At 32.0% G+C, this 15801-nt stretch overlaps 3 protein-coding genes across 7 annotated transcripts; 2 read left to right on the top strand and 1 right to left on the bottom strand.

The window, feature by feature from the left end:
- Positions 1–310: 310 nt before the first annotated feature.
- LOC123224163 (actin-depolymerizing factor-like) lies at positions 311–2283 on the bottom strand. The gene is made up of 3 exons (XM_044647729.1): positions 2070–2283; positions 1240–1505; positions 311–698 (listed from the first exon to the last, which is right to left on the bottom strand). The coding sequence occupies exons 1-3, from the start codon at positions 2091–2093 to the stop codon at positions 548–550; spliced, it is 441 nt and encodes a 146-aa protein (XP_044503664.1). The 5' UTR covers positions 2094–2283; the 3' UTR covers positions 311–547.
- Positions 2284–5417: 3134 nt separating this feature from the next.
- LOC123224069 (chromatin modification-related protein MEAF6-like) lies at positions 5418–7891 on the top strand. Of its 4 annotated transcripts, none has more exons than XM_044647586.1 (7): positions 5418–5548; positions 5655–5749; positions 6490–6590; positions 6958–7027; positions 7188–7215; positions 7304–7352; positions 7503–7891. In XM_044647586.1, the coding sequence occupies exons 1-7, from the start codon at positions 5536–5538 to the stop codon at positions 7603–7605; spliced, it is 459 nt and encodes a 152-aa protein (XP_044503521.1). In that variant the 5' UTR covers positions 5418–5535; the 3' UTR covers positions 7606–7891. The 4 variants fall into 4 exon arrangements, with proteins under 4 accessions (XP_044503521.1, XP_044503519.1, XP_044503520.1 ...); XM_044647584.1 differs by having other exon boundaries at positions 7292–7352; XM_044647585.1 differs by having other exon boundaries at positions 6955–7027.
- Positions 7892–8418: 527 nt separating this feature from the next.
- LOC123224068 (protein root UVB sensitive 2, chloroplastic-like) lies at positions 8419–11998 on the top strand. 2 transcript variants are annotated; one of them, XM_044647582.1, is made up of 10 exons: positions 8419–8618; positions 8702–8831; positions 8920–9008; positions 9103–9187; positions 9316–9375; positions 9464–9557; positions 9701–9798; positions 10068–10247; positions 11126–11248; positions 11325–11998. In XM_044647582.1, exons 2-10 carry the CDS (start codon positions 8736–8738, stop codon positions 11748–11750), a joined length of 1251 nt encoding a protein of 416 aa, XP_044503517.1. In that variant the 5' UTR covers positions 8419–8618; positions 8702–8735; the 3' UTR covers positions 11751–11998. The 2 variants fall into 2 exon arrangements, with proteins under 2 accessions (XP_044503517.1, XP_044503516.1); XM_044647581.1 differs by having other exon boundaries at positions 8419–8831.
- The last annotated feature ends 3803 nt before the right edge of the window (positions 11999–15801 follow it).

The raw sequence follows: 15801 nt of genomic DNA, 5'->3' as shown, positions 1-15801 counted from the left end.
AACGGGAAATCTTTGGAGATATAAGAACAGATCAGTGAAAATGGAAAAGGGGGCAAGTTCGCCTCCAAGGGTAGCTTATGGGGTTGGACTCCATCGTAGAGAATTTGTGTTCAAATTGCCTGGCACCATGCCAAGATAATATGTTTGACTTACAAGATAGGCATAACAATAAACCACTTTTTTATTTGTTTATGTGGTTTAATTTTCAGCTATGGATATTCTATTTGACAAGCAAGCAAGTAGTTTAGATTTTAGCAATGTGTAGAATAGGATATAATTATTGACAAAAACAAAACCACCGGAAAGAAAGTGAAAAGAGAAACAATGGTAGTAGATAAATCTATATGATAATATGTTCTGAGAGCGGTAAACAGTAAGGAGCCAACATTCACCAGCAGATGCCAGTTATTCAAGCACCACTCATATACTATTTTTCTTCTTAAATGTTGAATATAGCCCGTTGAAGCAAGGACCAAAAGTTCATCAGTTGTAACCCCAAGTGGATATGGTTTTTCTGCCCAGGAAGTCACAGCAAACTGCAGACTTCTCAATTAGCACGGTCTTTAATCACTTCAAGATCCATTTCTGTAGGGTCAGTCGCCTGAATCTCGTAGTGGATACCTTCCAGCTCCCGTCTAAACTTATCCTTAGATGTGGCATATAGCATCTTGGCTCGGATTTTTGAGGTTGAGGGAGACCTAATTCATTAATCACAAACAATACGAATGAGATCCTAATGAATTTTTTTGAAGATGAATAATTGCCAGTATAATGCTGTCAAGGAAAATTAAAAATAAAAGCTGTGTTAAGCATTGTTATTGTCATCATGAACAAGCTAAAATAATTATATCAATGAAGCCTTCTAATGGAAGTTTCATCAAGAGTGAACATGACAACAAATAACCAATTACCAACACAAAAGGATTCAAACAATAGCAATTATACTTTTGAGGTTTAACTCATGGAACTGATAAAACATAACTACCCAACCTTCAATTGCGTAACTATATGTGTTCACCCTTAAGTCAAGCTATCAGAAAGAAAATTGATATCAACAAGACATTAGCATGGGCACTATAACAAATGGGTATCAATTGTGCCGTTGGTAAAGAAATTTGATAAATCAGATGCAACATTTCCTGATGTCAGATTGTCACATTGAACAAGGATATTTCATTTTCCAACACAGAACAAAAATAAAATTGTAAACTTCTAAGAAATTAAGGAAAAGAAACTAACCAGGCAATGAAGAATATCTTGCTCTTTTGACAATTCTCAGAAGTCACAAAATCAAAGTCATATACAGCATATCGACAATCATTCTCAGGTAAAGATGCAGTGAAATCATCATAACCCTCAGCTGGGGCACCGATTTTCTCAACCAAAACTTCCTTTTTCTTCTCATCAATCTTAAATATCACATAACGGTGAGCCTTCTTCCTCTGCAATTCCATATATGTGTTCTTGCTGTGGGCAGACACGCCCATGCCAGACATGGTATTTGACTGAAAGAAGGAAACAATCCAATATATAGTTTCATTGGACATATTCAAATTATTAGGTAATTGCTGGTAAAGCTAGAAGAGTCTCATTAACAATTTCCTTATGTTTCAACAGATGATAACAAAAAGACCTTAAGCTCCCTAATGTCAATCAGGGATTACAAATTTTCATAGAAAATTAGCTTCCACTCTTTGTACAAGTGTATATATATTTACAAATAAAATACACCAGCTATTTGGTCCTCTTTTCACCCTCCCCTTTTCCAATAAATTGTTGAATCATAACACGATCATTATGAAAAGTAATAAGATTCAACAATTTAACAAATAAAGGATACACACCAGATCTACCCAGATGATGTTTATTATTGCAAATTCAGGTCCGACTTAGCTTTGAAGCACGAATATGCATATGTTGGAACAAATATTAAAGAACCGATTAACTACCTATTAAGCCATAGATATCTCAGTTCTCATACAAAGATGCACAATCATGAACAAAAAGCATAAGTTAAAAAGAATGAAACGAACAAATTAAAAGCTGTAGAGGAAAACGAAAAGACTTACTCGACTTAGTCCTCGGAAAGACATGGCAGCAAGAAGGGAAAAGCAGCACCCTCTAGTTGAAGCTGGATGAACAAGAATATGGAAACTAAAAAGAGTTGGTAAGTTTAAGACGACTAAGCTAAATTTAAAAAGGGAAAAGACAAAAATATTCTAGAGGTGGAAAGAGAGAGGAAATTGCAAAGGTGGAGTGGAAAGATTCGAGTTGTGAGGAGCGCAGCGGCTAAAGTATATGATGTTGTTTTGTATTTTGCGTAAAAGATTATGAAATGGCAGATAAGACAGAAAGTGTGGGCTGCTTGTCCTTGGGCTGGGGCGGTGCGTAGTACCAACGCTACTAGTTTTTATAAATGCGCCCACTGTTGACTATCCATGGGACCACCTTCATTTTTGTTAAATTGTCAAACAATGTGTGTTCATGTCTATCATGACACCGTTAAATGAGTTTAATATAGATAAAATTACGATAAATTATATATTTAAGATAGATAATATATTAATAATAAATTAATTTATTAAATTAAATATATTATAAATAGTATTAAAACTATTTTATATATCCTTTATGGTAATAGTAAAACAAATTTTAACGAGAAATTATTAAATGAATCTCGTATTGATAAAAATAAAAAATGAAATTAATTAAATAATTAGTGAGTTTTTCAAACATTTTATATTAATAAAGTATGAGAGAGATATTAAGTATATGTGTATATCTCATATCGTTTAGATATAAGAAGATTAAACTAGTTAAATAGTCTGTGAACTCTTTAAACTATGAAAACATGTTTTGAATTACAATGTCTAAACTATGAGAGAATGAAACTGATTAAATAATTTGTGAGCTCATTATAGTGGTTTGGACTATTATACTAGGGATATTACAATATAACTATTAAAGTAGAGATATTATAATATAATTTAGTGTTATTTTATTTTTAATTTAATTGATTGAAATATTATAATATAATTTGATATTATTTTATTTTTAATTTAGAATCATTTAATTACTTAATGATACTTATTAAAAATATATTTATTTGTATATTTAAATTAAATACACATTATTTTATTAACAGTTAAATTATTATTGACTATTTAAATCTCAACTGTGACCCACCCATTCAAGTGCTTTGCAGGTGGTGGGTTTCTTTGTGCATGACAACATTCACTACTCGCCGCGTATGGAAGGCCCAATTAAAGCAAAATCCCTTCTCTTGGTTTTTCAAATATTAACACAAACACTTCATACATTTCATTCATAAAGAAGAAAAATTAATATTTCATCAAAATATAATTTACTCTTATCTTTTTAATATTATTTTGGGAACTAATTAAATTACCCAAATTTGAGAGATATATAAAAAAATTATAGCTGCCAATTTTATACTCATAACTATTAAATTATGGAATTTTCATTCATTTTCTTTTAATTTCATGCGATTTTAGTAGATATTTCAAATCATTCTCTAACAAAATTCCATCCAACAAGCACCGAAAAAACAACCTCAACAATGATGTTCAAAGCTAATTATGACCATGACACCATACATTCACTCAAAAAAATTATAGGTCATCTTGAGAATTCACTGGGTCATTCACTATTCTCAATCTGAACTTTTATGAAAACTTAATAAGACCTTATAATCAATTTATGATATACAAAATCCTCACAAGACAAGCAAGGAGCATACTCTTGACAGTAGAGTTGTAATAAGGTTTATCAATATTAAGGAAAAATTTAAACCTGTTCCACCAAATAGGAGAAGTTTACTTAGAGATAATACATTTACTCTTTAATGTAATTGCATTAACACAAACAATGTTCACATATAATTGCATTAACACAAGTATTATTCAATAATATAAAGTCTTAGAAGTGGATTAACACAATTAGAGTTAATATTAAACATCATTTAGTTAAAAAAAAAAAAAAAAAAAAAACCATGACCCCTATAAGAGTGTTCATGCCTATTACAAGAATGATCACTTCCAAATGATTCAGAACCACTTCTATCTATGTTATCCTTACCAAAACCTATTTGATGATGTCAATATAAGCTTAGAATAAGGGTCAGAGTGGGACATGTAAAGGTGGTATGTCTTGATTATTGACAACAACTATAAATACGTTTCACAATTTTTTTACCATGTGATATGACTCTGTTATGAGTTGGTGGTCATCCAATTTTTGCCTATTATCAATCATCCAGAGAAGAACAATTTAGACATCTTCAATAAAAATCTATTCTTATTAACCCCTTAGGTATAAGTTTTTGACATATATCATTCTTAATGTCTTGGTTGTGTAGCATGGAGACACCCAATAACAACAATCCAATATATATTATTTTTTTAATGATAGTTATATTGATATAAGTGCGTGCTCTCAAATCGACCAATTTATTCTTTCGGTGGCCTCCATTAACCTTTTAATGTTGTCTGTTTGTCAGGTGGATAGTCATGCTCTTGGATTTTGCTATATGCCCTTTAGGTGTGCTTGATTGACAAACATTAAATATTATTTTAGTAATCTATATTTTATTATTTATATTATTTTATTTGATTTATAAATAATAAAATATTTTAATAATATTTTATTTTCAATGATAATGTGACAAGTAATATAAGGATAATCTGATTATCACATCTACTATAAGTATTAAAAAATTATTAAGATGATTTTTATTTTATTATAACTATATATTTATTTATTAGTTTTTTTATGGTAAAAATAATCTTATTTTCAATTAATATAACAAATAATACAAAAAATATTTTAGAATACTCATACTTAAGAATATTTAAGTAAAACAATATATTAGTATTATTTTATTATTTTTAACTAAACACAATAATTATTTATATCTATCTAATTTATAAAATTTTATCAAATATAATAATAATTTATATTCAATAATTCTCTAATTTTAATAATAAAATATTTCTCAAATCAAATACCCTCTTAATCTCTCGTTTATTGCCTCAGGGAAAAGTCGTTTGCCCTATTCAAGTACTAAACATATTAGGTTAGATCAGAGTACTAACACACAAACTTTAATAAATATATTATAAATAATAAAAAATATTATAATTAAATATTATTTTATATTTAATCTAAGGTAACTTAATCACTTTATAATATTTAATATTATTATTCAATTAAATATTTAAGGGTGGAAGTATATTATTTATTATTTAATTTTTAAAACTTTAACCCTCACGTGACCTACATCAGGCCAGTCTCCATTGGATAAAGCTCAACTACCCAAGGGCCACAAAAGCCCAATGTGATTAGCTGCGTCAGACAAACGCAATTAAATCATAAAACCGAAAATTTAAATTAACCATGATTAATTCAGAAACAACCCACAAAACGGACTTGGCTTTAGAAAGATCCGTGGTCCCAATTAGGGTTTATAATTTTAAAAACTTCTGATCATTACTCGTTAAAGTTTTCCCGCGAAAGATGGATCCTGAAGGTACCCGCTTACTCCCTTTTCTTGATCGCATGGCAATAAGGAGACATGTTCGTTAAATGCTTATTTTAATTGCTTTTTTTTTTTTTTTTGGTGGGTTAAAATGCAGGACAACGAGCCCCAACCAGCGCATCGGCGGTAATGGCTTCACTTCTAAGCAAGAGAACCAAGCTTCTCGAAGAGCTGCGCAACATTGAACGACAGGTGAATTCCTTATTTTTTCTTGTAAATTTCTCTGTGTATTTAACTTGGGGTATTTTTGTGATAAGTTTTTCAAGACTGCCTTATAGATTTTAGGGGTTTTACATTGAGGTTGTGGGTTTACTCAAGTTGGAGTTGGGTCACATTGTAAAAGCATAAAAAGAAAACGGTTGCTAAACAATTGATTAAACTGTAAGACTGTTCGGTTCGTCCTTGAATGCCTTTGGTCCTGTTAGCAAACCGTGGTAGAGTTTGCTTTAATCTTAGGAGTCCTATTATGATGCTAAATTTGTGGCATGCAGATACCGTGTATGAGGTGAGAGTTCTACTTAATAAAATCATTATTCAATGCTGGTCTCGTCCTTGAAGCTGATTTTAAGAGGGGTATTTGGTTATATTTCGAACCAAGTGCTCTCAATTATCAGTTCAAGAGTTTTACTACTGCAGTAGAAGACGGATCTTGGAGAGTTCTACTGACCATATAACCCTGATTGGCAATTTTGTACATGCTAGCAGTATCTTTTTCTAGCATTAGATTCTAGACCTATTAATATTTCACTAGCAATGTTGTATTAATTTATGAATCATCTGCTCTGCTGAAACCCTCATGCTTGAGGTGTGTTCTGAGTATGTACACATATCTTTTCAAGGGCTGCTATTCTTATATAAGAATTTTCCTTGATGGTACTGATTTTGGTTTTCTCACATAACCCTCTGAATCCAATGAATATTTTCATTTTCAGGTATATGATATGGAGACAAGTTATTTACAGGATCCAAGCCAATGTGGCAATGTATTGAAAGGTTTTGAAGGGTTCCTATCTTCATCTAAGAACACTGCACTGTATGGAGTGGCTTTTATATACTTTCTCTTTTATTTCTTCTTCTTGATCACAATAATCTCTCTATTTGGAAAGAATAAATTCTCCTTTCCAAGTTTGTGCAGTTTCTTTGCAATTAAAGATAATTAAAGATGCATTATATATTAAAAAATTCATAGAGAAAGAGAAAAGAGTTATAATTCTATGCCTGTATTAGTTTCCATTTACAAGTCATGCCATGCTGAGGGACCTTAAAATCACTTCATGTTTTAGGCATAGAATTACATGGACTAGTTCTAAATATATTAGGAAAAACAAGTCATACGATAGTTTCATATTTTCTGCATTATGAACTTATTTGAACATAACTAGCGATGCTTGTGGCAGCAGCTTGAAGCGGTCAAGGAAGTTTCAGCCGGAAGATAGGCTGTTCTCCTTATCTTCAGTTACTTCACCAGCAGTATGTATTCTGAATTTTTAATGTTTAGCAATATAGAAAATCTCCAACCACTAGTTTTTTCTTGTGTATTCTTTCAGTTTTCTTTTAAAAATATATTAGGAGGTTGTAATGAATACTTCTTTATGGGGGGTTTTCTTCTATTTTTCTTTTCCTATGTCAGGCTGAAGAGCAAGCAATTGGACGAGTGGGTGAGCCCATATATGCAGGCTTTTGAATCTTTTTTGCCTTTTATTGTATTATTTTCTTCCTTTGCATTAACTGTAGATGGGAGATCAGACTATGGTCCAGGTCGGTCTAAGGGTGGAGGTATCTTTGGGAATGGGCAGTAAGTGCTCTATTGTTTTATTCTCAATGAAAGTATTATGGTGTTATTGAGGCTCAAAATGATTGATAACAATTATTAATATATGGCACCATGATGTTTGAAATTATAGCATCACTGATGTGAAACATGTGTACTTAAAACTGTTTTCAGAGGAAAACCAAAGAAGGGAAGAGGCGCCTCAAGAGACGCAAAAAGAATCAGGCATTCAAGTGAAGATTTTGACTATGATGATGATCCTGATGTGACATTGTAAAATTGGCATGTTCATTGCTCTTTTTGTGCAAGATTTGCCGGATCTGGAGCCTTCGGCAGATTGTTTGTTGTATATAAGATCCTGTTAATGGCAGAAATTATAATTGCTCAGGCAAGCAAAAACTTAGTTTGACTGATGCAAAAAGGAATCATGAGCTAACCAGAATTATCTGAGAGGTTGTTCCTTTGGCAGATAATATGCTTGGTATATTTAATTGGCTTAAATTGCCTGACTTAGTCTTATTTGTTTAACTTTTAGGGAAATATTGAAGGATGAAGTTCCCATATAATTATTGTGAATTGTCTAAGATCGGACCATTAATGCTTTTTTCCGTGCTAAAAGTCAGGTTGAAGTGCACTCAAATTATAAGAAAAGTAGTGGAGAGATCTTGTCTTGGTTAGGGAAGATGAAACCGAGAGATGATCAGTCTTCCCATCTTCGTCTTCCACCTCGGTAGGTTGGTCAGCTAGCAGGAGATATGGAGAGAGAGTGAGATTGTAGGGAGAGAAAGCTATGAGAGGGAGAAGTTGGAGATTGCAAACTAAACTCTCTAAAGAGAAAATATTGTTATTTAAAAATTAATATAAGAAAGAAATAGTTAGTTTTTAATATGTAAAAAAAAAAAAGATATAATTTTAATTTATTTTTAATATTATAGATAAAATAATAATTTTATTTTTAACATTAATTAACTTATTGACTGTAGATGAGGTAAAGGGTTTTTCTAAGGTTAGAAGATGTAACTCGGGAAACAGTAATCTTTGCGTGAGAGGAGTTCCTCTGCCTTATTGAATTACTGATAGGAAACGCTTCGAACTCTTAATTAGCACAAAATCTTTGGAGCATATTGAGCTTGGGTTCCGACCTAAGCAGAATTTGATGCTAATAAAATAATGAGAAATTATTATTTTAAAAACAAAATCTGGTATCAGAAACTCCGACTGCGACGGCGTTAAACCCGTTTATTCTACGCTGCGCCCGTCGCACGGGTTCCAGCGTGCATGAACCTACTGGTTTTATTTTAATATTTTATTAATATCGAATAATAATAACTTTAAACCAAATCAAACAATTTCCATTTATTTCGTGTTGTTAGGGAGAAAATTGACCATCTAAAGAAGGACCCACGTATGCCTATGGCGGTAGAGGACATCCGAGTTGACTGGTTTGAGACCTCCAGTTCCATCACTCGTCACTGCCAATTTCAACCCGGTGGCCACCTCTCTGTCAGTTTCTCCTCCCATCTAACAATACGCATGTTGCAATTCCGTCATTTTCCTTAAGAAAAAATCACTTTTTTTTAATCTCTTGTAGGTGAAGATTTTGGATGACTCCAGACCAGTCTACCACAGGCTGGTTGAATCTTTCTTGAATAAATTCTTCCCATCTGGTTATCCGCAAAGGTAGCTCATTTTGTGCAGAGGGACACTAATTAGACTCAGTTGTTTTTAATTTTTTCTGCTGCTGTTATATTTTGTGGGTGTTTTATATTTGCAGTGTGAATGAAGGGTATCTTAGATACACACAATTTCGAGCTCTGCAACACTTCACCGGTTCCATATTATCAGTGTTGTCCACTCAGGTCTGTCTCATGCTTTCAATGCATCTATAAATTATTATTTATGCTGCTAATTGTTCTTGTTCAATATGTACAAGCAAAAATTGCTTTGAAATGGGACGTCATTTCTTGAATTCTTACTCTTTTTGCAGTCACTGTTATTTGCTGCTGGCTTGAGACCGACTCCTGCACAGGCAACTGTCGTGAGTTGGGTAAGTTGAGTTGTTATTGCTTGAATTAATGATTGATGTCTTGCTGCAATAACATTTTTGTTTAAGAAGTTTTCTTCTTGATGATCAGATATTGAAGGATGGAATGCAGCACGTAGGGAAGCTTATATGTAGTAATCTTGGTGCCAGAATGGATTCGGAGCCAAAGCGATGGAGGATTTTAGGTTTGCATCTTGACTGTGACATTGTTCTTTTTCCCTTACTTTCACTTAAGCTTGATGTGCATGGAGTTAGCTCTTTGCTATTTACTATCTATGAGATTATGACATTTATAAATGTCTAACAAGAAAAAGATCCCACATTGCAGCTGATGTCCTCTATGACTTGGGCACTGGTTTGGAAGTCCTTTCTCCTTTATGCCCTAGTCTTTTTCTTGAAGTGGCAGGTCTTGGCAATTTTGCTAAGGTATTACTTTTTTTTTTTTTCACTTGGTTTTCACATGACTCACCTTTATATTTTTCCCTCACAAATTTTTGTAGTATGCTGAATTAATATATGATTTCTGTGGTTAGTACCATTAAATCTGAATGAAAATGAGAGGGAAGTTTGCTGCACAATTTGTTTTGATGTTACTCTTTTTATCTTTTCTTGGCCACTGAATAAACTCTTACGCTTCAGTTTTGCAGTTATTGATACCTGTAAGTTGAATTTTGCTTTAATTTTGGATTTGATAGGGCATGGCTGTAGTTGCAGCAAGAGCAACCAGATTGCCTATTTATTCATCGTTTGTCAAAGAAGGTAATCTTAGTGACCTATATGCAAAAGGGGAGGCTATCTCAACTCTTTTTAATGTTGTTGGCTTTGGAGCTGGCATTCAGGTGGCATCTACAGTTTGTTCATCAATGCAAGGAAAGGTATTCACCACTTTATAAAAATCTAATTTTTTCTGTTAATAGTGTGCTTTTTGATATCTTTTGTTAAATAACATACTGAATGAAGTTGGCTATATATTGATGCTCTGGTCTTCAAATGTTTGCAGCAATTTAGTGTCCTATTGTTTCTTTACATCCAATATTTATACTTTCAGTGTTGTTTGGGACTTTTTCTGACTTGAAAATGGAAATTCATTCATGTAAAATAAGTACCAGAGGGTGAGAACAGAAAATCAAAATTTCAAATAGAAATTATGAACTGTGTTTTCTGTCGTATTGTAGGCATATTTTCATTGAAATATTACTGTATGAGTCTGATTGTTGGGGCATTCTGATGTGTATCAAATTGCCTGTGATATCTTATCCATATTTTGTAAATACCCATTGTGTGGCTATTCTTAACTTGTTTACAGTAATGTAGTCCATAAGTTCTTCTGTGGCAAACAACCTTTTCTCCCTTATCTTTAAACCTAATAATATATTTACAGATACTTATTCTCAAATGAAATTTTGGTGAGAGGAACTGTTACTTTATGCTATTAAATCCATTTCACAGGTCTCATCTTTCAATAGGAATTTTGTTTCTCATTTGAAGGAATAGCACAGTTGAATTTTCTGGTCCATGTATTTATATGAAACTATCTACAATTAAGAGGATTTCTTCTATTTTTTTAAACATAAATTTACCCATTTTAGCAGCTGCTGGAGGTTTTTTTTTTTTTTTTTTTTTTTTGTTGTTGTGCTTTCCTCCTATTTTCAGCTTTTTACTGGAGGAATGGCACAATAAAAAATCTGTCGACAAAATTTTAGATGAGTGGTTGTTGCATTCCAACCTTGTGACCATGAATATATTCTTGCAGTTGGTAGTTGGGCCTCTTCTATCTGTCATACATGTGTATTGTGTCATTGAAGAAATGCGAGCTGCTCCTGTCAACACATTGAATCCACAAAGGACTGCAATGATTGTGGCTGATTTTGTAAAGGTTTTTGCATCACTTAATATACTCATTGGTGCTTTGTTTTTCATCTCTCTGATTCCTTGAATGGAACTCAATTCAGACTGGAAGAATATCTAGCCCTGCTGATCTAAGATATCAAGAAGATCTCTTATTTCCAGGACGGCTTATAGAAGATGCTGGCAATGTAAAGGTGGGCAGGGCTCTGCACAAAATTATCAAGCCTTCAAAATTTGAGGAGTTAAAAGAGATATTTGGCAGGGAGAAGTTTATTTTAAATCGTGGAAATAAATGGACAGACATGGTATTAGAACACAATGCCACAGGTGAAGATGCATTGAGGGGTTGGTTAGTTGCAGCATATGCTGCCAGCATGGAGAAGTCTTTCCATGATCCAAATACCATTGTCTTGGTGGATGCTTATCAGAAGATGAATAGTGTGTTCAACCCATTTCTGACTGAACTGCAGGCCAAAGGATGGCATACTGATCGTTTTCTTGATGGAACAGGTAGCCGTTTTGCATGGTAGTATTTGTCGTTTTATTGAACATATCTCTTCTTCAAGTTAAAAAGATTTAACATTGATTAGCCTGATCTGGACTAATTCAAGTATAATCATGAATGACCTTAGCCGGATTATGAGTTGATGCTTTTAAAAGTAAAACCATAGAAATAGAAATTATAGCATTTCATGAAGACATGAAATTTTTTAGGTTATGATTAAAGTGTTGATTTCTTGATTTCTGAAGTTGAAATGAAATTTCTGTGATGTATTGAGGACTAGGTCTTCATTTATTTTTTCCTTTAGACCAACATGAAGAATTTGACTGGCTACCTTCATATATATATATATATATATATATATATATATATATATATATATATATATATATTAATTATTTTCAAAGCAAAGTTATATATATATATACATATATATTTTATTTTCAAAGCAAAGTTAAATATTTATATTTCTTCTAGCTTAGCTTGTCATGTGTTGGGCTCCACTTGTCAATTGCATTTTGCAATTTTAACAAACTTTCCAAGGCAGATGAATAAAATTCATGAAGCTTATGTCAATGTGGTGAACTTCAGGGATCATCCATGAAGCAAGTGGGAAGACAAAAATTACAAATAATAATAGACAGGATTACAAGTCGGTTCAAACTTTAAACTGGAGTTTAATATAAAAATAGCTAATGCTTCTTCATTGTTGGACCTTGAACAAACAATATCAAGGAGATTTGATTGTTGATTTAAGAGATAAAGAGCTCCACTCTTATTATCTCTGATTGGCTATCTCCATTAAACAATGATACAGGAGATTATTATCACATATTAGCCATAAAAGTAAAAGTAAATCTTAAACAAGATAAGTCAAACAGAGTGTGCCATTGAACCCAGCACCCTTTTTACTTGATCTCAAACACACAGATAAAATTAGCAGCCACCTTATTATAAAATAAACCCCAGTGCATGAATTCTCTTATATTATTACATAGGGAAACTTCTGGTGATTATGATGCTAAACAACTTAAATGACATTTTTGTGCAATTCAACATTCATTTCTTTATTTCATAAAATTCAGGAAAAAGAGATGGCAATTCACCATCCAAAATGGTGATGGGTTCCGAATGAAATGAAATTGAAATGTTTTTTCTTTTTTGGTCATTTTTATGGCGATTGATAGAAAGATTGTAATGTTATTTGCTGCCTGAGAGAATGAGAAAGGAAAAATAAATCGAACCAAAAACAGAAAATTTTTGTTCAATTGTCAATAAGATTACAAGTTTTACCCTCTTTTTTTTTTTGATTTTTTGCAGTTAGTTGATATAAAATTGATGTGACAATTAAAATAATATAATATAATATAATAATGCTACATCTAAAATCATTAATCAAAAAAAATATTTTGTTGATGGTTAGTAACTTCAATTTCTCTTTGCTTCAAAGTTTTTATTGATCATTGCACTTTGGTTAAATTTGACTTGAACTCATCTTAAATTCAAGATGCTGTTCACACAAGGTAGACTTGGATTTAACACGATGAAATCAATTCAAAGTTGTCCGAATCTAAAGGGAGATTGAGAAAATGCACTTTACAGTGAAGATACCATTTGCATCCACATTTCCCTATCATCTCGGAGGCTGCAATTTATTACCCGGCTGAGGGAATTTTTCTCACCCATGGATTAGGATTTTCTCAAACCCTTTTTTAATACATATTGAAAACTCAAATATTTATTGGTTAACGATTAAATTTAATATAATTAATTAATTTTAAATAAAATTTTATTTTATTTTAATATTTTTTAAATTAATAAATTTTATTAATTTTTTAATAATTGATGAATGGGTATTCAAAATTTTAAAATCAAATGAATGAAAAATTTAAAAATCGAGGGTGGGAGTAAGTCTATTGGCCTTATTATTAAGGTGGCTTCCCAGTTCCCACGTAGTCAATAAGTCAAACTAAGTTTGGCTTAATTGCATTTTCTTTAATTATTACTCTATCTATCTTCTTCATTATTTGATTAGAATCTTTTTCTCTATCTGCATGTTCCTGCTTCAACCTTCAACCTTCAACCTTCAACCCCTCTCAACTCTTTCACTCCGATTGGCAGCCAAGAGTCATTGAAGTTCCATTTGAACCCACGTTAGTTCTTATGGAATTGACACGTTTTCAATGGTTTTACAGCATTCTTCTCTTGATATCATACTCTAAATAAATTGATTCCAGTCTTTCAAAAGCCTAGCACAATCAATCTTTATTCTTATTTAACTTGAATTGACCCACTTGTGCGACAAAACAATGCCACTTTTTACCTAAATTTTGACTCCGCTAATTGCTAACATTACGATCACTCCACTCAAAATGATATAATCTTCCACACTTTGTCATAACAATGACAATTCTAGGTTGAAAATTTAGATATATTAGTCAAATAATATGAATTAATTAACATAATGTTCATCATGCAATTTTTGAATTTTATTACTTAAAATACTAATTTAGTCTAGTCAGGACTTTACAATATATACAAGGAGAATAACTTTTTTTTATCTGAATTATATTAAAACGGTAAATTTTTACATTCTATTAAGTTTGATTAAAGCAAAGCAAAAATTATTATGTAAAAAATAAGTAGAGATACTTTTTACGGTTAAGATTAATTATTAATATATCTTCATTCTTTAACACTATTTTCGCCAATGATAGATCATTTATTCCCACCAAAATCAAATATATTCAACAAACACTTAGAAGAAGTGAAAATGTCTTTGTTACAATGGCTTACAGGGTTAAAAGGAAAATATATAAATGAACATGAGTTTAAGTAGTTTGATCTCTTTATAGATTTTCCTAGTTTCAAAACATTTTATATTGATTATTTTTACATTTTCTTAGAGTCCTAGAAATAAATTTGACAACTTTTTTACCGTTATCACTCTACTTTAAATTTAAGTGGTTGAATAAAAAATACTATCTATATTAGAGTTATGAAGATGATGATATTGATAATTGTGGATAATCGTAATAGTGGTATTTCTAATTGAAGTGTTGGGTTGGTATTGGTGGCGATATTTTATATAATTGTTGTTCATGATTGTGGTTGTGGTGAGTGAGAGGAAGAAGAGGGAGAGATCAATTATGACAGTGGTGGTAGTAGTGAGTAAGAGAAGAAGAAAGAGACATGCAATTTTATCGAATTATTTATTTTTATTTTTTTATTGATAATTATAATAAAATTATATACATAATTTTATCTATGTTATCATATGATTGGATTTATTTATCAAGGACATGAGTTTCCCCAAATATTATTTAGTTCCAAATACAATATATTTGACAGGGAACGCCACTCGGTTCTTTAGTTTAGGCCTACCACCGGCCACACTCTCCTCTCCACTAGCCTCATTTTTTGACCTCTTTTAACACAACTACTATTGCCAAATAACAAAATACTCGAAATTCCAAGGAAAAAACAATTCTTCAAACACTGCTCTTCTTTCAATCATTCATCCATTCTCGCGTGCGTAGATCAATGAAGTCTTAGCTTATTTCAATTTGATGACAATTCTTGGCTTGACAAGTGCTTCAATTGGAGTACCTGTCATGAATTTAATTCTTTGAAAGAGCCAATTGTACATCAATTCATGGCATGGCAGCCTTCTTTATAACCCAAATTTCAACACCATTTCCAATCAGAGGAGGTACCCTTTTGGACTTTAACATGGTGCTGCTTGTGACGATTTCACCAATACCCGCAGAACATTTGCTGGTCAGATTATGACCAAGTAAAAATAAGTTTCATTTGATGTCTGAATGCGTGCATTTAAAAGTGAGACACATGTTCATGCATATTCCAATATTTTATGCATATCCCACGTGTTGATTGACCGTGGGTCAAATTACGTCACTACCCCGCGCCAGAGAGAGAAATACAGACAGTTCCTCGAAATTGTCGGTAGAATTGATTAGTCATTATCGTCTGAATTCAACAGTGTGTTTTGGACTTTTCTGTACCACTGCGCTATTTTCTTGGTGGCTCTTGCTTCTTTTGTACATATATACATAGAT

This window comes from Mangifera indica, chromosome 8, assembly GCF_011075055.1.
Source record: "Mangifera indica cultivar Alphonso chromosome 8, CATAS_Mindica_2.1, whole genome shotgun sequence".
Lineage (NCBI taxonomy): Eukaryota > Viridiplantae > Streptophyta > Magnoliopsida > Sapindales > Anacardiaceae > Mangifera > Mangifera indica.
Note: the sequence above shows the minus strand (reverse complement) of the source record. Positions and strands in the feature narration are given on the sequence as shown.